The 22,409-nt window shown below is 41.9% G+C and overlaps 1 protein-coding gene across 4 annotated transcripts in view; it reads left to right on the top strand.

Moving 5' to 3' along the window:
* LOC124051017 (1-phosphatidylinositol 4,5-bisphosphate phosphodiesterase beta-1) overlaps positions 1 to 22,409 on the top strand; it is a 97,182-nt gene that overhangs the window by 53,684 nt on the left and 21,089 nt on the right. For 3 of the 4 annotated variants that reach the window (XR_006841728.1, XM_046374032.1, XM_046374030.1), the window contains exons 4-17: positions 445 to 585; positions 963 to 1,042; positions 3,522 to 3,575; positions 5,414 to 5,489; positions 6,850 to 6,950; positions 7,700 to 7,866; positions 12,659 to 12,808; positions 14,038 to 14,195; positions 15,987 to 16,069; positions 16,294 to 16,378; positions 20,007 to 20,181; positions 21,252 to 21,338; positions 21,792 to 21,862; positions 22,143 to 22,239. Coding sequence is in view for 3 of the 4 variants with exons in the window: in XM_046374030.1 (XP_046229986.1) it covers positions 445 to 585; positions 963 to 1,042; positions 3,522 to 3,575; positions 5,414 to 5,489; positions 6,850 to 6,950; positions 7,700 to 7,866; positions 12,659 to 12,808; positions 14,038 to 14,195; positions 15,987 to 16,069; positions 16,294 to 16,378; positions 20,007 to 20,181; positions 21,252 to 21,338; positions 21,792 to 21,862; positions 22,143 to 22,239 (1,525 nt within the window). In the remaining variant the exon portion in view is untranslated. The remainder of the gene's footprint in view (positions 1 to 444; positions 586 to 962; positions 1,043 to 3,521; positions 3,576 to 5,413; positions 5,490 to 6,849; positions 6,951 to 7,699; positions 7,867 to 12,658; positions 12,809 to 14,037; positions 14,196 to 15,986; positions 16,070 to 16,293; positions 16,379 to 20,006; positions 20,182 to 21,251; positions 21,339 to 21,791; positions 21,863 to 22,142; positions 22,240 to 22,409) is intronic. The other variant, XM_046374031.1, reaches the window with a different exon arrangement.

Genomic DNA, 22,409 nt, shown 5'->3' with positions numbered 1-22,409 from the left:
TCACCTCGCTCCTCACACTCTGTCTCAGCCAGCAGACCTCTCATTAATCACACAAATCAGCCATCACACCAGGTGCAAACAGCAAAATGCCGAGAGCTCGTGTTTCAGTTCAGTGCGTTTTTTTTTTTTTTAATAAAGCCACATCAAACCAAATAAAAAAAACATGACACAGAGCAGCACTGTCTCCCACTTCCTCAAAGAAGCCATGTCTTTTTCCATGGCCTGTTTCATGTCATTTGCCTTGGCACTGATGGAGATTTAGTATGGGCTGCTGGATGCAGTTTGGTTGAACAGCAGAATATTGTTGAAGACGCAGGAGCTGCAATTCGAAGCTGACATGACTTATTTTCATAGGAAAATGCAACTCACTTTCACATGATGACCTTCATTTTGGTGATGATGCACTTTGTTTTGTCTTTGTCTTGTTTGGTTTTCATCCTTCAGGATGCTAAGCTGCGAGAGCTACTGGATGTTAGCACCTTGGCAGGGAAAATGGAGAACAGGATGCTGACAGTGGTGAGCGGCCCCGACATGGTCAACATCACTTATCTGAACTTCATGGCCTTCCAGGAGGAGACTGCTAAGGTGAATATTCTGCTTAAGAACAACAAAACAATCATAATCATAATACCACACACAATGACACAAGCAGCCATTAAATGCTATATTTACTGTATTTATGTCTTGCTACTGGGGCAAAATCATTTTTCTAGCTTTGATGATTTCAGTGTTAAGGTGTGGATGCATGCAGCAGGCCACCTGCTTGAATTGGGCCAAAGCTGCTGCTGAGGACTCAGCCTCTCTGCATGGGGCACCTGCTCTACCAGATGAGCTACCAGACCGCCCCAACTTGTGCTAGATTTTGAACCTGACTCTATGTGTGTGTGTGTGTGTGTGTGTGTGTGTGTGTGTGTGTGTGCACACGCTTGTCTGCCTGCCCACCTGTGTTTTCTTTACTGCAGGAATGGGCGGAAGAGCTGTTCAACCTGGCATCTAACCTCTTGGTACAGAACCTGTCTAGAGAGGCCTGCCTCGAGAAAGCGTATGTCATCCACACACACACACACACACGCACGCACGCGCGCGCGTGCACACACACACACACACACACACACAGAGGCATTCATACAAAAATATAAATCCACAAATCACAAAATAAATATGAAAATCAGGTCTGCTAGAAACCAAAAGTGTCACATCAGGTTTGTACTGAATTTTGCATAAACAGAAGCAGCAGGAAAAAGTGAATGAGGAATCCTCTGTAAAGGAGAAATGTGACTGACTTTAATGCCGAGCAAATGTTCCAATTCTCCCATGCACTGTGAAACTATACAACTACACACAAAACATATTTAACATACGTGCACGTAACTGCACAAAGTATGCAGTAAAACACATACACGCCTCTGTGCATACACCAAGGTGTTTATGGTCTGTACTCTGCTACCAAATGCATGCAAACTGGAGGTAAGAAGCTGCTTTTCACAGCTACATGAGGCAGCCTCAGGGTTTGAGTTTGTAAAGGTCACTGCACCTCACATTGATGGAGAGAGTAAGAAAAAACATACAGGAAGGAGGTGGAAGGATAAATAAAACAGCTGGAAACTTGTTACAGTTCATGAACCTGACTCGGTGTGTTTCATTTGGCTTACCTGCATCTCAGTGTGAGAGTGAATATAGCATGTCCTGATGTCCTGTACGTGTGGGAGTGTGCGTTCATATGCTGCTGTAGCCTGTCATTTTGTTGCATTAATGCCATAATGACAGACCTGGGGCAGCAGATCCTTAGCTTGTGGCATTGTCACGTGTTGAGGAGGAGTCATCATGTTGTCCCAGCCTGTTACATAAATCACTTTCATCAATGCATCGGGCTCTTTGTCCAGTGAGACAAAGTTTTTACCATCAACCAGCCTCACAGCACCTCTGATCCAGTGTGATAACTGTTTCTAACGGCTCACAGCACCGCATTCCTATTGATCTGAATGGAGCTCACACAAAGATCTACTGTTCACACCTGATTTTTGTGTGTGGTGAGTGACTGACTGAAGCTCATGCAGAGTGAACTTAAGTATGAATCTGTGTTGAGAGAATATGCTGGGCTCGGCTTGGTGACAACTCCCAGCTGTCTGATGTTTATCAGTGAACAGAAGCCATTAACTCGCACCCCCAAGGAGTCTAATTGACTTATGAGACAATAAAAGTGGCCATCGACCACATAGTACACAGAGGGTTGAACAGAATTGAATAGAGCAGGTTTGGCAATCACGCTGGTTGCTTGCAGCAGCGGTTATAGGCACTGATTGATGATGAATAAGGCGATTCTTGGTCATGCCACTACAGCCTGAAGAGGCTTCGTCCCTGCTGATGGTCTTCTGCATGTGGTTAATTCTCTTCTCGCTAGCACTTAAGGCTGTGGTACACTTTTTGGGGTTAGAGCACTGCAGATGGTCAATGTTCCAAGCAACAGGAAACAACACAGAAGCCAGCATGTCTTCAAATGGCTGCTCACTACAAGATGTTGTTTTCATATCAGTGCAGTTGGGCTGACCCTGCCTGGATCATGTTGCCTCGTGCATGATTAGGGTCAGATGGCATGTTTACAATGTGATGATTTGTGACTATGCTAGAAAACTGGTGGTTACTAGTGTGTGTACTACTGTAGGTGAAATGGAAACTTTGATGTAGCATTTACTAGAGAGGGAAAGCAGAGACAGACAAAGAGAAAGTGATGAGTAACAGAAAAGGAGACAGATGTAAGTCATCCTTTTTCCCCTACTCATCTTAATGAATAATACAAGCAGTTGTAAGGTAGATGAGGATGCCAAGAAACACCTAACCCGACTTTCCTCCCTCTTTCCTTGTTCCTAAACCCTCCGTCCTTCTCTCAGCACTTTCTTTTTCAAAAATCAACTTTTCCCTCTTTTTAAGAGAGAGAGAGAGAGAGAGAGAAAGAGAGAGAGACAAAACCCAGTCTGGACCCATTAACCATTACAGTCATGAGTGACTTTGCCTGTGGCAGTCGGGCAGCCCTATGAAGTGGACACTGTAATGGATATTAATTATTAGCTAGCAGCCACTTAAAGCCCAGCCTGTAATGATGGCTCCTGTTGCAGCTAAGCTATTTATAGCCCAGGCTGCGCTGCCTGTGCTGCTGCTGCTGCTGCTGCTGCTGCTGCTGCTGCTGCATGGCACTGTGCTGCCAAGGCAAGACTTCCAGGGATTAGCCATAATTCCAGCCTGCTGCAGCCAAATATTTGCTGTGCGCACAGAGAACTCTCCACACATAGTCAGCTGCTGGGTGTTACAGTATAGAGACAAGTTTATGTTCCACCACAATGATGCATGCGCCGTCAGATTAATTTGTGCACTCGCTCATCGGCAAACATGGCAAATGGTTATGGACAATATACATCAGTCACGCCAGCACACACGCACAGAAATTAAATTTGAGTGAGTCCATTACTCACACAGACAAGCTGCTGATTACATGTTGTGTAAGGTTTTTGCTCTGTCCAATACAGATACACTCGGCTGAAGCTGCAGCTCAACCCTGAGGGGCGAATCCCTGTCAAGAAGTAAGTCTCTCTGACTCATCCCTCTTTCCAATGCCACCCCTGCGTTCTTTTGATCAATGTGTAGTTTCCTCTGGCTTCTCTCGTTGCTATGAGCATGTGTACACTTCAGCATACACACATTTTTGTGTATATATGCAAATTTGTAACAATATGTTTTCCCTCCTGTCTGTCATCACAATACAGCTTTTTATTATTTCACCACGACTCATCAGCTCTGTCATTTTCTCTGTATGCAAAGAGACAACCCTTACTAGTCTGTGCATATGTGTGTGTGTGGTTCAGAGAGAAACAACATGCCTTGCAACATGCCTTGGGCGAACCCTATTCACATCTGTCACTAATTCCAGATCAAAATGTGTAAGATTTTGAGGCTTTTGTGTGTTTCGTTCTTGTGAATTTCAATGTCAGTTTCACCGATCAGAGGGTTTGTCATCAACTCACTGAAAATCTCAACACTCTCCATCGCCATTAGTCAAGTTGAGCTTTCAGGCGGGCAACAGTGAACTCCTGCGATAACCTCCCTCAGAGGCGCAGAGGAAAACAGTGGGTGTCAACACAGAGAGGCAGAGAGACACTCCTTGCCGTTTAGGGAATTAACCTCCTAGCTGGGAGGAGATGTCAGCTTGACTAATGTCAGCTTGAGTCTGCTCTCCCACTGAGCATACAGTATACGCTCATGGATATGCACAGGCATACCACTACATGTAATTAAAACAGGCTATGGCCAACGGAAAAAGAGCCAAACAGCCAGCAGTAGCTGTAACAACACTAGAGTTCATTGCAGTAAATCTCATTTATTGTCTATATACGCTAGAATAAAACAACACACAGGAGCCCAACCACACACATATTGTGTGGCTCCCTGCACTCAGAATAAGTGATGCAGCAGGACAGTATGTTGTCAGAGTAAGCCATCTCTAAAACCAAAATATTGGAATATCTGAAATATGCAGATAGAGCTGTTTATTTTAGCTCATGAAAACGTGACACGTATGTGTTGTGAAGCTGGAAACAGTTTTTCTGCATAGCTTTTGTACTATCACACAAGCCAAAAGCCCAGCGTTGTGATTGGTGAGACAGGATGTGCGGCGTAACAAGTAACGCCTAAGAAACTGTGATAGGATAATGATAATAATGATGATGATGGTGATGATAAGGAGAAATCATAATTGTAAACATGTTTGTGGTTATCTCATCTTTAGAATGGATTACAAACATTACCACTTTATTCATGTACATATGGTGCTCCCATCTGGAGTTTAGACAGTGTGAACAGACGTATTCATATCAGTGTGTATTGTACTGTATGTATCATTCACATCGGAGTAGGAAATGCTCACAAGGGAAACGTGAACACTATTGTATATTTCGGCATAATTAAATATATACATCCTGCAAAATGCACTGAAAATTTTAAATTAAAAGTTCTCGAAAACAGCTTCAACAAAATGGAGCGTCATAACCTTTATCTTTATGATCTGTTGCAGGGCTGTTAAATTAGACTGGATGAGTTTTATGTACTCATTTCTTTTCCTTATTCTGCATATATTACATTTTCATCTAAGCATTATTTTGTCTCATTTTGATCTATTAATCTCTAATTTTCCCTGCAATCTGTGCTTCCATCCTCTCCAAACAAGCTCACTCTTTTTAGTTTCTGTTCTTTCCGTCTTCCGCCTTTTCACCATTTGCCGCAGCTACAACAGAACACAGGACGTCTTTATTAAGTAACAGTTAAAAGCTGTTTTGAATTCACACAGACGATCAGAGTGAAAACTCCTCGTCTGTGTGGCATTTTCTGTGATTACTCATAAGTGTGTGTGTTTGTGTCCCCGCAGTATCTTCAGGATGTTTTCGGCAGACAGGAAGCGAGTGGAGACAGCGCTGGAAAACTGTAACCTCCCTTCTGGCAGAGTGAGACACCAAACTACTGAAGCTCCCTCCTTTTTTAGTATTACTGTCTCCTCATGTTTCCTCTGACTCTGAACCTGCTCCTCTCCGTGTCCCCTCTTCTCGACCTCCCTCTCTTATCTTGTCCTTCAAGCTCTTTCATCTTTTCCTTCCATCCATCCATCGGTCTGCCCTCTCACCATTGAGCTCATTCCTTATTCTCCTGAAACAGCAGCTGATTGCTGCTTTGCTCATTTGTTTGGAGTCTTATTTTCAGGATGTCTGCATGACTTCCCACTCAGAAATGATTTAGCCTTGGTTGTAATGAAACGAATAGACCCAGTGGGAGCAATAGAGATGACAAAAGCTGTTTTATCTTTACCTCTCTTAGATATCACTAGAGAAAAGCTGCCCCCTCATGCATTGAGGTGTAAACACTCCCCCAACACGGCAAACAAGCTCAGTATTTCAACAGTAGCAAGCAATTTGCATGTTTGAAAGTGGGAAAATGCTGTTTATTGCACTTCTGAACACATGCTGAAACATATGCCCATACAGTAGTAGGCACATCGTAGCTGAATACAATCAGAACGAGCACACACACAGAAAATACAAACACACACTCACAGAACAAACTATAGATAATTAGCACAGGGAGAGAGAGCAGGAGGTAAAAATGCGTTGCCGTATGAAAGTCTGGTGGGATTTGCTGTTGTTCCACTGCGCAAGTAATTACAGCTAAACGATAGTGCTGTTAATCCCTCAAACACACACTCACAGGCAAATAGCATTTGCGACATAGCCCGCACCAAGGTCTTTAGAATGAGTCACTGAGTTTCGACTCGGCTTGACCTGTATCCCCCTCCCTCAGTGCATCCCTTCTCATCTTCTTTTCTCTCGCTCCTTTGGTCGTGCTCTGTTTCTTGCTGGCACAGTGCTATTCCCCCCCTGCTCAGCGCGCTGTGTCTTATCAGACCTGTTTGGCTCTGATAGCTCTATAACAAGCCCTTGTGGCCACAACTTTTTTTGTTTAAGTCTTGGTGCAAATTACAGGTAGTCATCTTTAGGTAATCATTTGCATTTGCTATGTGTGCTTCATGTAATTGGTTCCAGAGGGAGACCTGAGGTCGAGGTCAGCTATAGGACATCCCATAGATGTGTCTTGTCTCATTACCAAATTTTTGTTGTAGAATTTAGGTGCCAATACTGAAAGGAACTGATGACAGTATTTCATAGCATAACAGCACGCATGAGTGAATTCCAAACCGGTGGATGCAATACATTTTTAATCCCTCCACAGAGTCTCCCACTAGGCCCCCTGCTGCATAATAATTTGTACGTACAGTAAGTTTGCATGTGACGACATTGCTGTTGTCTGCTGCAGAATGACTCCATCCCCCAGGAAGATTTCACTCCAGAGGTCTACAACATGTTCCTGAGCAACATCAGCCCCCGACCCGAGCTGGACCACATCTTCTCTGAAGTGTAAGAACCGTGTTTCCCTCATTTCTGTTTGCCTTTGAGGATGTAATCATCTTTTCAACCTCCAAAGAAACATGTTTTAAAAAGACTTATGGGGGTCATTCATTTGATATTATCACCATCTGTTGCTCTCTTCAGATGGGCAACTACATAATCGCTGCCATCCTTGTTAGGGCAATATGGCTTTGCAGGTGTAAGACACCTGCTTTTCCCCACCGGAGCTCTAAGTTTGTTCAGTCTAAGCAGTTAATTATTACCGGAAAGTGTGATGTAATGGCCCTGGTTGTGACCCTTGAGTCTGCCTGTGTGGTCCCTCACGATGCTGAAGCAGTATTGCCCCTCGGCCCAGAGGGACTCAGGCCATCACCGCGGCACTATGCCAGCATGACCAGGGCCACTCCAAGTCATAGATTTTAATCAAAGTTAAGTGAGATGGCACGAGAGCCAAGAGGATATGGAGATGTGGAACAGGCTTAGAACCAAAAGACATTTTAATCAAATCTCATAATTTACTCAACACAATATTTAATCCTCTGCTCCTTAGTGCTTCTGTTGCTCCTCTTTTCCACATTTTTGCGGGTGCTTTAATTGCCGCTAATTTGCTCCATTATCTCCTCCTTGTTCCATTTTCTCATAACTCAATTTTTGAATTCTGTTCCTGCATCCATGTCTCCCTTTGTGATCCATATGTTTTTTTTTCCTAACCTGTTCTTCACTGACCTCACTCATACTTAATCTCCTCTCTCCTCAAGGGGGGCTAAGAGTCGTCCATACCTCACGGTGGAGCAGATGACAGAGTTTATTAACAGTAAACAGCGAGACCCTCGTCTGAATGAGATACTCTACCCTCCTCTCAAACCAGAACAGGTCCAGCTGCTGGTGGACAAATATGAACCCAATGCTTCACTGGCACAGAAAGGTCAGTGGATCAAATGTCTGTCAGTACAAACGCAGGCACAATATCATGCTTGTTTGTACACAGAAGGCACTGTCAGCAAAATAAGGTGCCTAGAAAGTACATTTTTGCAATTAATACACTTGCCGTAAACAAAAGTGCACTTGTGCTTTTTAGTAAAACATTTTGCAAAGTGCAAACACTTTTACACAATTGATCCAGACATACTCAACCTCTTCCAGCCGATAAATTTGGCAGGGGTGTTGCCATAGCAGCGCTTTGAAAGCGAGGGGACATAGTGGGGTGCCAAGGAATGGAACAGACACAGGCACACACACAGAGACACACACACACACACACACACACACACACAGCCACAGGCACACACAGCCACAGACACACACACACACACACACACACACACATGCTCTCTAACACCACTGAAATTTTTCACCGACTCCAAGCACCAAGCTTAACAGAGGATATTCCCTGCCATTTTATTTACAAGTCTGGAATTACATGAGGAGAGTACTTGAGTGGACAGAGAGAGAGTGAAATGATTGTGTGAGGGAAGGTTGCTGGTGTGTGTTTGCACTTCAGGAGAACTTGAACAAATCGCAAGTGGCAAGTGGAGTGCAGCAGAGATCTTATGTGACACTCTCCAACACAAATGTATGAGTGTACATATACACTGTCATTCATGCAGGTATGTTACTGCTTTTTACTTTTTCTAATTCACCAGTCTTCATTTGGTCTCTCACTTAAAAGACATTTATTCATAGAAAGCCTCTTACATTACAACTTAAAGTCATAGTTCAACATTTTGGGAGATGTTCACTTTCCGGCAGAGAGTTGGAGAGTTCTAATGCCACTCTCATATCTCTTTGTCTATTTGCTTAGCTTAGCTTAGCACCAGGACTGGAAACAACTAGCCTAAAGCTCTCTAATTATCATATTATAGGTTGTTTGTTTGTGCAAGTTCAAAAACAACATTCACCATTTCATGGGGGGACAGGGGTTGTGTGCCAGACTAAACTTTTTCTTGGCTGGGAGCAGTTGCCAGGCAACCAATAGTAGACTTCTTTGTGCTGCATTTTGTGTTGTCAGGTTGTTGAATGTTTGTCTTAATTTGCTTCTGACAACTTGGACAACACATATGCTTGTGCTTTTTTGCATTTGTATGTGTCTGTTAACGTTTGGGGAATGTAAGTGCATTTACTTAAGTACTGTGCTTAAGTATATTTTTGAGGTATTTGTACTTTACTGAAGTATTTCCATCAGCAACTTTTTCTTATTTCCAACATCATTAATTACTAGTTAACCTAATTTGCAGACTGAAATTATTAAGCCAAAATATAATCAGCTAATTCTGATCTAGAATTATGGATTAAACTACGCAATGAGAGCTTTTCAGTGTATTTTGATGCCACTACTTTTGTACTTTTACTCAAGTGAAGGTTTTAACACATAACACTGTGGTATTGCTACTGTTACTTAAGTTTAAAAAAATAGTACTTCCATCTGTGCCTGTTAAAACAGCATGAATAAAAATAAAAATCATCATGTAAATCACAAAACTGCAAACATGCAAAAGTAAATAAGCAATCAGTTTTAGGTGTGGTGTTTGAGCAGCAGGAGTGGCAAAGAATAATTCATAAAGATCCAAGATGGATGGTTGTAGGGGATCCAACACTCCTGTTGTGCTTTCATGTTTTCTGAAGTGTTGGCGGACACAGAGCTGCCAGAACTGGAGAACGTCCCACTTAAGATATCAGGCACTGAGATCGGGTGTGTGCCAATTCAGATTTCATCTCTGCTGGAAAGCGTGTTGTACAAGGCCGCCAAAAAGAGTGACTTACTTTAAATCATGTTCTGTTTATTCTCAAGCAAATCACAGGTGCTTTTTCCTCAACCGTAAATCATTTTGAAAGCAAAATAAAAAAACAAAAATTAAACAAAATATAAGAGCTCTATGTCTATTTGATTTTATACTTTGTATTCATCCACATCATTTTATTACTTCCTTCATGGCTCAGAAAGCAGCAAAAACTATAATGCATGGTTGCAGTCAGTACCACTTGTACTGTTTATTTTATTCTGTGTGCACAAACATTCAAACAAATGGGGCATATTGATTACAAGACATACGTCGTCAGTTTCCCGATCAATACTACACCAGGGATTAGTATTCCACATGAGTCGTTGAAGGTTTGTATGTTGGGGGTCTAAGCACAGCTTATCTAAAACCTTGTTCAATTTTATGGATCATTAGATTATATACCTGCATATGACTGTATATGGCACTATGCTGCAGATCTGAAGTTTAGTACAAGACTATGTACTTTAAAAATATTTTGAGAAAAAACTAATAGTCTTCACGCTGTTATTAAATGGAGCTTCTGTTTTGAATTTAAAAAATGCTAACCTTTGGCACCAGAGGAGCCTGTTTATCTAAAAAACCTGTTCAGCATACCATTATTAGGCCAATCACATTTAGACGTTTTATTACTGATCACACTCAAACTAAATTGACCTCAGCTGACTCAAGCAGAGCACGAGTGCTTTGCTTTTTGTTTTTACCAGTGCATGACAAAGTGAATCACAGGTGCCCAAATTTGATGAAATCATTTTTTAAACCACGTTCAAGCATCCCATTTGACCTCCTCGTGTTTGACTCTGATCACAGCCATGTGCTCGTGCTGTGATGTTGTGGTTTCAGCCTGTCCCAGGCTCTCTGGAAGCATGCCCTTCTCTGTCCCAGTGACAGATTTCCCCATGTGAAGTATTTATCTAGCCGGAGGAAGTACTGCCATCTGCTCTACAGAGGGGTCCAGAGCTCCACATGCTACCTTCACACACACACACGTACACTTCTCCCTCTCCCAAGGACACTCATGTTAGCATATAGAGATGCACTCTAGTGCTTTTGTGCATAGCAAGCATGTGCTTTTAGGTTGCACTGAAAAAGCATCATCTGGATGCATGCACACAGTAAGCGTGCATAAATGCATCCGCCTTAATTGGAAATAGTGGATTGGGTGCCTTAGGTCTGCCTCAAAACAGCTTGTGTAATTTAGTTACTTTGATTTTCTTTACTGCTCACTCTCTTTGTCACACTCTCTCTTTCTCTGCTTCAGCTTGGATTCTGTGACTGTTACACCTCTCATTCGTCTCTCCAGTGCTCCATCATTGTCTTTTTTTTCAATGCAGATGGATAAAGTGCGAAGTGAAACAGGACACTTAAATTCTCTTACATCCAGAGTGGATGGAGGAATATCACTGCATATTCATCTTTGGTGATTGTAGAGAGGAAGTTCTTATGCCAGTTTGTGTTACATTACTGAGTCTGCTCAGCTCAACAGAGCCTGTGGGGCCAAAATCTACAAAAAGTTGTTTTTCCTAACTTGAATATAACCTCTTGCTCCTACACTTTCAGAACTAACCTCACCTTTCAAGCTTCATCTGTATCACCTGTAGGTTCTCACTCGAGTGCACCTCTAATCCCAGCCATGTTAACACCATTTTTCCCCGTTTGACCTACAAATATCTTGGGAGCTGAGGAAACGCCATGTCTGTGTCTGTGTGAGGCACGGAGGTTAGGCCTCAGGCTGGCAAAGGGAGGTCCTAGCAGTCAGCAGGGAGAAAGACGCTGAGTGCGACCGAGCTCACATGTCACAGACGACAGCCAGCCTTAATTAGTCCAGCAACTCTGCAGAGGGCGGCGCCGCATTAATTAGCATAAAGTGGCCAGAGGGACCTGCTGCATCCGTCGAGCTTGCATCATTTAGCATATTTAGCATAAAGTGAAGTCAGTGTGTGTGTGTGTGTGTGTGTGGGTGGAGGAGTTTGCAAGTGTTGCAGTTTTGCCTTGGGCGTTTCTATTGAATGCATGCAGGTGTGGTGTGTGATGTGTATGGTAATGTGTATGGAAATTTTGTGTATGTGGATGACTGGAGATGCAAGCATTTCTGCTGCTGCTTATTACTTATTTATTATTCACTTACTCACGCATGTTCATGGGAGACATGAGTTCAGTGATGACAGTAAAAAGCCAAAGCTTAGCATGAGTGACCTTGACAAACAATGAGAACACAGAACGAACAACTTCAAGGGCGGTTACGCTTTTGCAGATCCCTGTGTGACTTGTCATGGGCAGAAAGGGAAGCCAGTCTTTCAGCAAGCATTGCATCAAGATTCCAGCTAATTAGTGATTCTGAACAGTTTTGTCTTCCTGCTGCTTATATGAGTACACCTGCAGTATCTGTATACATACAAAAATATTCAAACATATATTAATCAGGCTGTTATCTATGTCAGTGCACTTGGTTTGATTCGTGCAGTTTAAGGGAAGGCTGAAAGATCAAAAGCGACAATGTCTTTGTCTGTCTGTCAGTACTTCAGTGGCTTCCCCACCCTGTCTGTGGCACTCAGCCCAAAGCCCACTTATTCATGCTGAAGATTTTTAAACATAACAAACATGATCATTTTTGAAAACTCCAGGGCAGTGTAGTTAACGTGACTCATACAATATTTTTGCATTTGTCGAGACTTTTTCCAGCCACACATTGTATCCATGTATGGGGATCAGTTTAAAGTAATCTACAGTGTCCATGTTTATCACAGTGCAGCAGTGTTTCTAATAGATTTTAGACAAAAATGGAGGTAAAGGACATAGAGCAATATGCTGCATGAGGCTCTGGCTACAGAGACAGTACTACAGGAACGTGCTTATCCTTTAGGTTCTTAGGCACAGGATTTGGAGTTCCTCTCTGGGGGAAAAAAAAGCATAAAGAAAACATGCTGTGTTGTGTTCAAGCAGGTCAGATCTCAGTGGAAGGCTTTGCCAGGTATCTAAATGGGGAGGAGAACAGCATCATCCCTCCTGAGAAGCTGGACCAGAGTGAAGACATGACCTTTCCCCTCTCTCACTATTTCATCAACTCCTCGCACAACACATACCTCACAGGTATGTGCAAACATCGCTGTTTATAAATGCTTTCTGTCTCCCTGTCTGGTTTGCCCTCACATACTACCACTCAACTGAATTTTAGTCCTAACTGATTGCACACGCTCATCATTTATTATTCTTCACATTAACAGATCACACATTCATTTAGAAATGCAATTATGGTTGCACAGGTGAATACAGCCGGCTTTATACCTCGCAGGTCAGTCAATCAAATGCACCAGTGCATATGTGCCCCCCATTTCTGCGTTACGTCTCAAGAGGTTATCCAATCAAGTTACGCCATGAGACTCAATTCATTGATATTCATGAGTTAAATATTTCTTTAGACTGGTAGTCACAGTAACTGGCTCCTGGCAGTGCACAAGCATGGCAGGCACAATACAGAGGCCATTTTCTCTTCAAAGGTTATTATAATTCATCTATTCAAATCTATTCTGGGGGGAACTGGAGAGCATTGAATCTTTCAAGTGGATCAAATTTCTCCAGCGATGGAAAAAAATGGAATTTCTGTAATAGGCCAGTCTCATAGCCTGCGAAATGAGGAAATGAGAAAAACAAACAGGTCCTTGATTCTCTCCTCACAAATGCTGTTTTCCTTTATGTATTTTGATAGTGACACATTGTGATGTTATTACAGGCAACAGAGAGGTGTGACAACACAGGATGAATTTACAATCTTTCTTTACAATCAATCTTTTTCACAACTTTCTAAGAAAGATTCACACAAGATAATTAGACAGACAACAGCTAGTGCACATTAGTCATCATGTTGATGTATCGCTATCCTATCGATCCAGTAAATTAAAGCACAACACATAAACTGATTTAGTAAAGACAGTGTTTCCATAATGGTTGTGGTTGTAGATGTGTAAGAAAATAAGAAAAAAGTCAGAGCATCAAGAAAAATGAGAAAAGGATTCACTAAAAGGAAGAAATGAATGATTTCACCTTTTGTGAGAACACAACTCTGCCTCTCACTTTGACATGGTTTCCACCATGTTGTATGAAAGCATGCTGCTAATGTGAAGAGATAATTGCCTCACTAATGGTGACAGGGTGATGAGATTTGCCTGCTTCAGATAATGACTATTGTATTGTTTTTACTGCATGCTAGCAACTAATGCGGTTAATGAGCTCTTGAAACGTGGGAGGACACGCTTTTGTAGGTATCCTGGTGCTCTGGGGATCAGTGTAACAGTTGTGTGTGTGTTCGCTTGGTTACGTAGCCGGCCAGCTTGCGGGGAACTCTTCAGTGGAGATGTACAAGCAGGTTCTCCTGTCAGGGTGCCGCTGCATTGAACTGGACTGCTGGAAGGGCCGCACCACAGAAGAAGAGCCGGTCATCACTCACGGCTTCACCATGACAACTGAAATCTCCTTCAAGGTAATGCAAGGAGAGCAGGGTGATGCGACAGAGGTGGGGGGTTGGGGGGATGGGTAGGTGCATTTTAATGTCTTTGTCTGGGGGTTCTGGGTAAACCTCTCAGACAGATGATGTAATCCACACATGATTCACTCACTGCATCAAAACTGACTTGTATTTGGGTTGGATTGGGTTTGACTTGTTATTACTTTGTGTTTCTAGATGTTACAAAATTGGTTTCTGTTGCTGGGTTGCATCTCTAAAAGAACAATGGAGGGAAATGTCCAGCAGCTGTTTATGGCTTTAAAGCTGTAAAATTTCAGCTTTGACACAATGTAAAAAGAGCAAACAGTAAACAGTGAAGCAGCTATCAATGAGCGTACTTGATTACTTGCATGCATCATTTTCCTTGGTAGGCAATCTGAATCCAGAGGTGAAAGGTGGGACTCCAGCACTACAATAAAACACAATAAAAACTATTATATAGAGGGGTTTTGCATGTAATTACAGTGAATGGCTATTACACAGAGATGGCTTACCATAAATAGTAACAGAAGTGGGGTTTGATCTCATCAAGATTCAAAAGATTATGGCTTGAATCAGGAAACGCAAAACACACAGATGGAAAAGCAGCCAGACACACAAGATGAAAGTAAGTATGGTGGAAAGCAAAGTTGATACGAAGGGAAAATTGGACAAACAAAAACTGGGGCACACATGCTGCAGATGGCAAATGGTAAGGGACAGGGGTGCACTGAATGACCCTAAAGAGAAACTTGACAAAGAGAAGAAATGCATTTGTAGGATCAGGATGGTATGAAAATCTAAGGGCAGTGTAGGTGTCAAGAGAAAAAGGAGGGGAGAGGAGGGTGGATAAATTGATAGAGGAAATTTAAATCTAATGAGAGTAACAAAAGAAATAGAACAAGCGTAACAGAATTAGCCTGGGAGTAAAATACACGAAGAAGAAGAGTTGTAAACGACAGAGGATGGATGAGAGCTACAGATGGAGAGGGTTGAGTTACAGAGAAAGACTTTATTGGAGGAGATGGCGCAAATGGAAATGAAAGCATTAACTGAACTGACACCGTTGTTAATGATGGTGTAATTGACTTAGACAATCAGTGGAATAGAAATCTTCGCTGGATTTGAGCACTGACACCGCTTCATGACTGCGCTCTCATTTCCATAAACATATCCTCTGTTGGTGGGACGTGAATGACTGAGCGCATATTTTACAGAATTTTCTTCCACGCCATTAACCAGAAAATGTACCATCATGTTCATCCTGCACACACATACACTGATTTTGCACTGATAAAAGCATTGGGTACACACAGCCACATAATTTTTGCAGCATCAGTAGCTTTGACACACTGTAATGCCATGCAGCCAGACAACACCTTGCATTGTGAGTAAGGCTAAGTGTAATTTATTTATTTATTTATTTATTTGTACTATGGAAAGACGATATTCTTATCTTGTTGCTTTTTCCTACAGTTACTGATTTCAGCAACTTCAGGCATGTTCTCTGGGGGAGGCTCTCAGGCATTCTAGGAAATGTAGGGAATCATAACATTGTAAATGAATATGACTCTGGCTGCTATATGAGCTGGAAAGTGTTTTCAAAAGGCTTTATTTTCACCCAGACTTTCCATCAAATTATTATATGGGCTAACGATGGCATTTATTGCCTTTGATGTACATTACATTACTCAAATAATAATGAGAACTTTCTGCCCCATATGTGTGTGTTCAGCATAATTTATAGTTACATTATCAATTCTTTTTCTTTCCTGTTTGTGTTTTTAGGAGGTGATCGAGGCTATAGCAGAGTGTGCCTTCAAGACCTCGCCCTTCCCCATCATCCTGTCTTTTGAGAACCACGTAGACTCGTAAGTCATTTCAAATCAGGGGTGCAATGGCCTTATTGATCAGTTCTAGCATCTATAGGCCCAATCAGTCATTCTGTTTGTATCAGCTATGTCAACATCCACACAGTTTTTTGTCTTTTAATGCTCTTAACATATAGCATACATACATATGCAGATTGTATTGATATTTCATATAGAAGCCATGATGATGTGTCTGTGTCTGTTCTGTGTGTGATGACTCCTAGACCAAAGCAGCAGGCTAAGATGGCAGAGTACTGCCGGACAATATTTGGAGACGCGTTACTGACAGAACCCCTGGAGAAATATCTTGTGAGTACATAAGATGCTCAAACACATATATGTGCATGTGCTGACACACACATTCCCGCTCTCTGTTGCTCTCTCACTTTCTAACATGCGCACACACACACACACACACACATGCGTGCGACATGGCCAGCAGCAAGGGATTCAGCAGACATTATCACACAGATGAGTGCACCGAAGAACTGTCCTTGACCACCTCTGCCAAGCATGCACTCGTACAGATATACGTTTAAGAGGCAAGAGGACTCCACTTATTGCACACATACACACACATAAATGCGTTCATTTGTGTGCGCTCATACACTATTTCTCTGTATTTATGTTGTTGTTTTTTTTTATCTCGCCCTCTCCATCTTTCTCACAAATAGCAACATATCGACATGCCCCCTAACAGCTGGCAGAATGTGCTGTCACTGTTTTTCCTCTTTCTGTCACTCCGGGCGCACTCCTAAATGGACTCCTAGACTTTGTCTCTTTCTCTCACTCTCTCAAGTTTTCTCCCCTTTTCAATCACACACATACCTGTGGCTGTTTATGTGTCATGGAAGCCAACTTTTAATGATTCACCCCACAGTCATTTTTATTCCCCTGCATCTCTGTTATCATGCGGGAGACTGGAAGCGACAGCCGTATAAGATTAAACGGAAGTGTTTTACGCTGTAATCTGAACGTGGCTTTTCTTGGCAGTCCTTTATCTGTCTCTCCTCTGTTGCCATGGCTACCAGTCAAAAGCTTGCTTTGTCTCTTTGTGGCCAAACCCCCCCCCCCCCATCCCAAGGCGTCTGTGTGTGTGTGTGTAATGACGCAGGCACTTACGTGAGGCTAATGTCGACACTTGTCGCACAGAGTCTCTGAAACACCACGCACCGCTCTTAGTGTCTGGGGTGCTCATGAAAACATACTCCATATCAGGTTCTGTACACATATGTACTTTGGCATAGCACTTAGTCCTCCTTGCCTGTTATTCACCAGGGATGTCTTTTCCTTGTTGGCATAACACTGCAGAGCAGCTGAAGTTCTCAGCAATGCTTCTGACTTGATTTGACATTGAAGTATTATCAGGGAAAAGCCTTTCACATGGAGTGTCAGAGAGAAGGAGAGGGAGAAGGAGATATGAGGAGACAGACAACAAGGGAGAAGTTAAAGAGAGAGAGAGAAAAAGAGGAAGTGGTGCTGAGGAATCAGATTTCTACCACTGAGCATGTAATAACTGGGAAAGGTGAGTGCAATGACAACCACTCCCCTCTGGCATTGAGACAGCCAAGTATACAGTGTATCCAATGGGATATCAGCTCTGTTAGTCCATAGGGACAGGGCCAGATAGGGTAATATAGCTAGATTGGTTCCAGCTAAGCCTAAGGTGAGAATAAAGAGAATTACAGCTTTCATACAAATTCAAGCCCTTCTTGTAGCTCCACTCATCGTACAGGAGGGACTGTTTGTTGTTATGGTGTTTTGTTTTGTTTTTAATTAAACTGAGAACAGTCTGCTCTTTCCCCAAAAAATAGCAGAAATTACTGAAAAGTTGGATTCACCATGAACATTTTTTCCTGTTTGTTGTGTGGCTCTCATTGCTTCATTCATTATGCTGATGAAGGCTGTATTGCCAATACATTTTCATTATAACTGCAGAAAAAAATGTGAAATGCTGAAATAAAGCTTTTCTTGCAGTTTGTTCAGTCTTGTCGAGGCTTAGTTTTAAGCTGCAGGCAGAGCAGAACTGGCAAGACGAGATGTACTCACATGCACAAAGTAGGAAGAACTGGAATAATGTGGACAGAAGGGCAAACATAAGCTGTTGGAGTTAGCGTAGCTATCAGGCTAACAACAACATCCCACTAATTTAAGATGATACACTTAAAATCATAGACTTCATTACTTTATCACAATCCTTGCACTTCCTGTTGGTCGTGCAGCTCTCCTCTTAGTCTTCTACTTGTATTCTGTCAGAATACAGCGACAAGAATATAAACAGGTCATACTTCCTAATAAAACGGTCCACCCCTCCTTTTCTAAAGTGAAGTTTGACAATGAAGATTCAAAGTTCCTGCTAACCTGACGATATGCCAGAGAGCACAGGCACCTGAAATGCATTGCTCAGTTATTCAGTTACTATAATAAAAGTCTCAAAATCTCGAGGTAAAAATACTCAGCAAAAGTTCTGTCGTCAAAATTGTACTTCCATAAAAGTACAGAATTGTTATTGGCAAATGAACTTAAAATATCAAAAGTAAAAGTTTTGAATAAAATGACTCCTGTGAAGGTTGTATTATTATATATTTTATTAGTGAGTCATGTATTGGTCATGTGGGTAATGCACTTTTATACACAATACTAATACACTGAGTAAATAGCACTCTATTTTCATAGTTGGAGCTAATTTTAGCTACTTTACATAGCAGTAGTTCTATTACAATATGCCATATGTTATGTTTAAAATGAAATAAGTTTCCAAAATTGCAAAATTTAAATATATGATGTAAGTAGCATGTAAAGCAGTGAAATAAATGAAGAGGAGTAAAAAACAAAGTTCAACATTTCCTTCTGAAATGTTATGGAGTAGAAGTATGAAATAGTGTAAAATGGAAATATTCAAGTAAAAGTATGAAAAAATGTACATAAGTAGAGAACTGGGCTAAATGCACTCGGTTACATTCTACCACTGGCCAGATGTCAGGGCCTGAGAGTGATGCAAGGTAGATATTTCCTAGAATCTCTTTTTTAGAGCATTTCTTGCCTCTCCTTGTTCTGTTGGTGCCATCTTTTCACTCTCTTATTACATTCAGGAAAACTATAGGTTAATCAAACAGGCTTAGTGTTCTGCATGTGAGTACGGCCAAGAGTATGTGCTGCGACCAGTGAAAAAACCAGCTGCATTTAAGTGGAACATTTTGAGTGAAGCCAAGGCAAACAGGATATCTAATCTCTATTACATCACTTCCCAACAACAACAGCAGAGAGGTGTGGATGGAGGTGTTTGGCAGCTGAGTGGGTTATTGGACGTAGGAAATACTGACTGAAGTTTGGTGTGACAGTCACCTTGCTCTTGACATTGGTCAAGTAAAAATATTAGATATTTAAAGTTTGCCTATGCTTAAAGCTGATGAGCTGTAAATTCAGTTGTTGTGAGGGTGTGTGTGTGTGTGTGTGTGTGTGTATTCAACATCACTGCTGACTTTCTCCATAATGCATTATTAATATCCCTAAACACAGTGATCCAAAAGCAGTGTACCCCATAAATAAATCAGAGATCTGCCTACATCTAGCCAGTCCCTTGAGAGGCTGAGTGTTTGTGTTTAACGCTCAGCACCGCCGCCCTTCCCAAGAAGCTGATTTTAATGTTGAAAGTGTAAACTTTTGAGTTGTTACATCAACAGAGCTTATAGTGCTCGGTGCCGATCCTTGCAGTCACTAACAAGCTTTACTCAGCAGAATCTTTTTACAGCAATGTTTCGAAACTTTCTAAGAAGAGAGTCAGAGAGCTTGTCACGAAAAAGGTCCCATGTCCCCATCGGCAGATCACACAGACAAACAATAGAACATTAATTAATCTCATGAACTTTCCATGCTTTTGTATGTTTTTTTTTTTTTTTGACCTCTCTGTGTTCCCCACTTTCTTTGCTCTGTCCAGCTGGAGCCTGGTGTGCCACTACCGAGCCCAATGGAGCTGATGGGGAAGATCTTGGTGAAGAACAAGAAGAAACACCACAAGACAGACGGAAGCACCAAGAAGAAACTGTCGGAGCAGGTTTCCAACACCTACAGCGATTCCTCCAGCATGTGCGAGCCTTCCTCTCCGAGCGCAGGTAAAGCACGCCCCCTAAACATGCAAACACACACACACACACACACACACAGTCACATCCTACAAACAGAGCCATCAAATCACACTGGAACCACTGAGTTATGATGTTTCAGAGGTAAAATGTAGCCAAACCATCTGGGTCCATTGCAGTATGGACCCACACCTCTTCGCCATCCAGAAACTGAACCTCTGGAAAGCAAAAACAGTGCTATTGTTTATCATTCATCATTTTCATGACCCTCTCCATCAGCGGAGGGTATTATTGGCTGTTGCATACACTCCTTGTCAGGCATATTCAGTACTAGTCACTGGGGTGTCTTAAACACAGGCCAGTGGTGGCCTTCAGTGTGTTGGTGTGTGTGCGTGCATATGGCTGTGTGTATTATACTATCACTGTCCAGTGAACTTTTATACATCAGAATTTATGGATTTTTATATTTTCACTTCTGCTCCCTGGTTTTAGTTTTCCTTATCAGTCATACAGTATCTGCACTGGGTTTGGCCACACTTATCTTGCTTGTGCGTGTTTTGTTGTTTGAACTTTATATTTATCAGTGTTTATTCATTTTTGTACACAAAATATGTCATCCAGCTGTAAATTAAATGACACTTTTTAATTACTTACCTATGATCTGACTCTGCTAGTTGACTATCAAACTTCATTCTAAACCTAACACACACTGCCCCCTGGTGTAAGAAAATAAGCAGCACAAGTGTTTGACTAAAACAGCCACTCTATCAGTCCCAGTATCAGTCTCAGATCAGTGCAGGGGAATAGGCTTGGTACGATGACATCTCTGCCTCCTCAAACAGACAAAAATAAGTATATTTGCTTACATTCATAACAATATTTTAATTAAATGTGTTATAATTACACATTGTCACTCTAAATCAGAAATCAGGACCTTTTCACAGTCCTGAGGCTTCAGAAATGACATTCAGCAAGCTGTGACCTGAAAGCCAAATCTCAGAGCAATTACCATTGCCATTTTATTGCAGCCATGCAGTAGTTTGACCATGTAATATTGCCTGAAGCATATTTGTTGCCTACAAGTTTCTTTTTCCACACAGGTTCAACCAAAGAGGAGATGGTGGATCCTTCGCAACCTTCAGAGGGGGCCGAGCTCAGCCTGAGGCCACATGGCAGAAAGTCTATTGGTGAGCCACAGATAGCACATGACCTAAGATTCTGAGGGAAATCATTAGTAGCACTCTCGTCAGCCTGGCTGCACAAGCTTTAGGTTAGTTCAACCATTACACTGCTAAAATTAATATCCTCAGTCAGTGTGACCTCAGACTCGGTGCGAAATCTTTCGTACATCTTTCATTATGTGAGGGTGGGTCACCTCGCCCAAAACAATATTAAAATTAATTTCCTCAGTCCCTGGGCTCCAGGGGCTTGGACCTGTCAACGTAAACCAAATTTGTGTCCCTGCCTTAGATATAATGGAGGCGACAAATCCTAGATACAGATTTGCTTAAAGGGTATCAGCTTTCAGATCAGTTTGTTCAATATTTTGCAATGAGTATATGAAAATGTCAATCAAATTTGCAATCATTTAACTTTGGCTCATTTAGCTTTATTTGTTGTATTTGTGACTCACGTTTTAGGTGAGGTGGAGGCAGAAAGTGAGGATGAAGATGATGATGATGACGACTGTAAAAAGGGTTCGATGGATGAGGTGTGTAACCGGCAAGTGACAGTTCACATGTGAGAAATAATAAAGATTTACTGCTGTATTGTGTGCTTGCCATATGCTGATGCTGCCCTCTAGTGTCAATTGGTGACATAGCATTTTATTTTTTCAGTGTGTCTCCAGTCAATAAGAGATTATTTTTGACCTACCAAGCTTGTGTTTTTAAGGGTTATGATAACTTTATTCAAGACATTATGTTGCAGTTCATTAAATATTACAGTAAATATTTGTGTGTGTGTGTGTGTGTGTGTGTGTGTGTGTACAGGGTACAGCAGGCAGTGAGGCATTTGCCACAGAGGAAATGTCCAACCTTGTCATCTACATCCAGCCAGTCAAGTTTAACAGCTTCGAGGCTTCTAAAAGTATGTATGAATAATGAATGAGACCATGTAAACTACTCACAGTCACTTTCAAACATTCAACTGTAGGGCAAAGGAGGAAAACTCATATTTGACATCAAGACAAAATTCTCTGAAATGCTGTCCTCAGCCATGTCTCAAGTGAGAAAGGTGCTCTCTCTCAAAGTATGTTA

This window comes from Scatophagus argus, chromosome 19 (genome assembly GCF_020382885.2).
Source record: "Scatophagus argus isolate fScaArg1 chromosome 19, fScaArg1.pri, whole genome shotgun sequence".
NCBI lineage: Eukaryota > Metazoa > Chordata > Actinopteri > Scatophagidae > Scatophagus > Scatophagus argus.
Note: the sequence above shows the minus strand (reverse complement) of the source record. Positions and strands in the feature narration are given on the sequence as shown.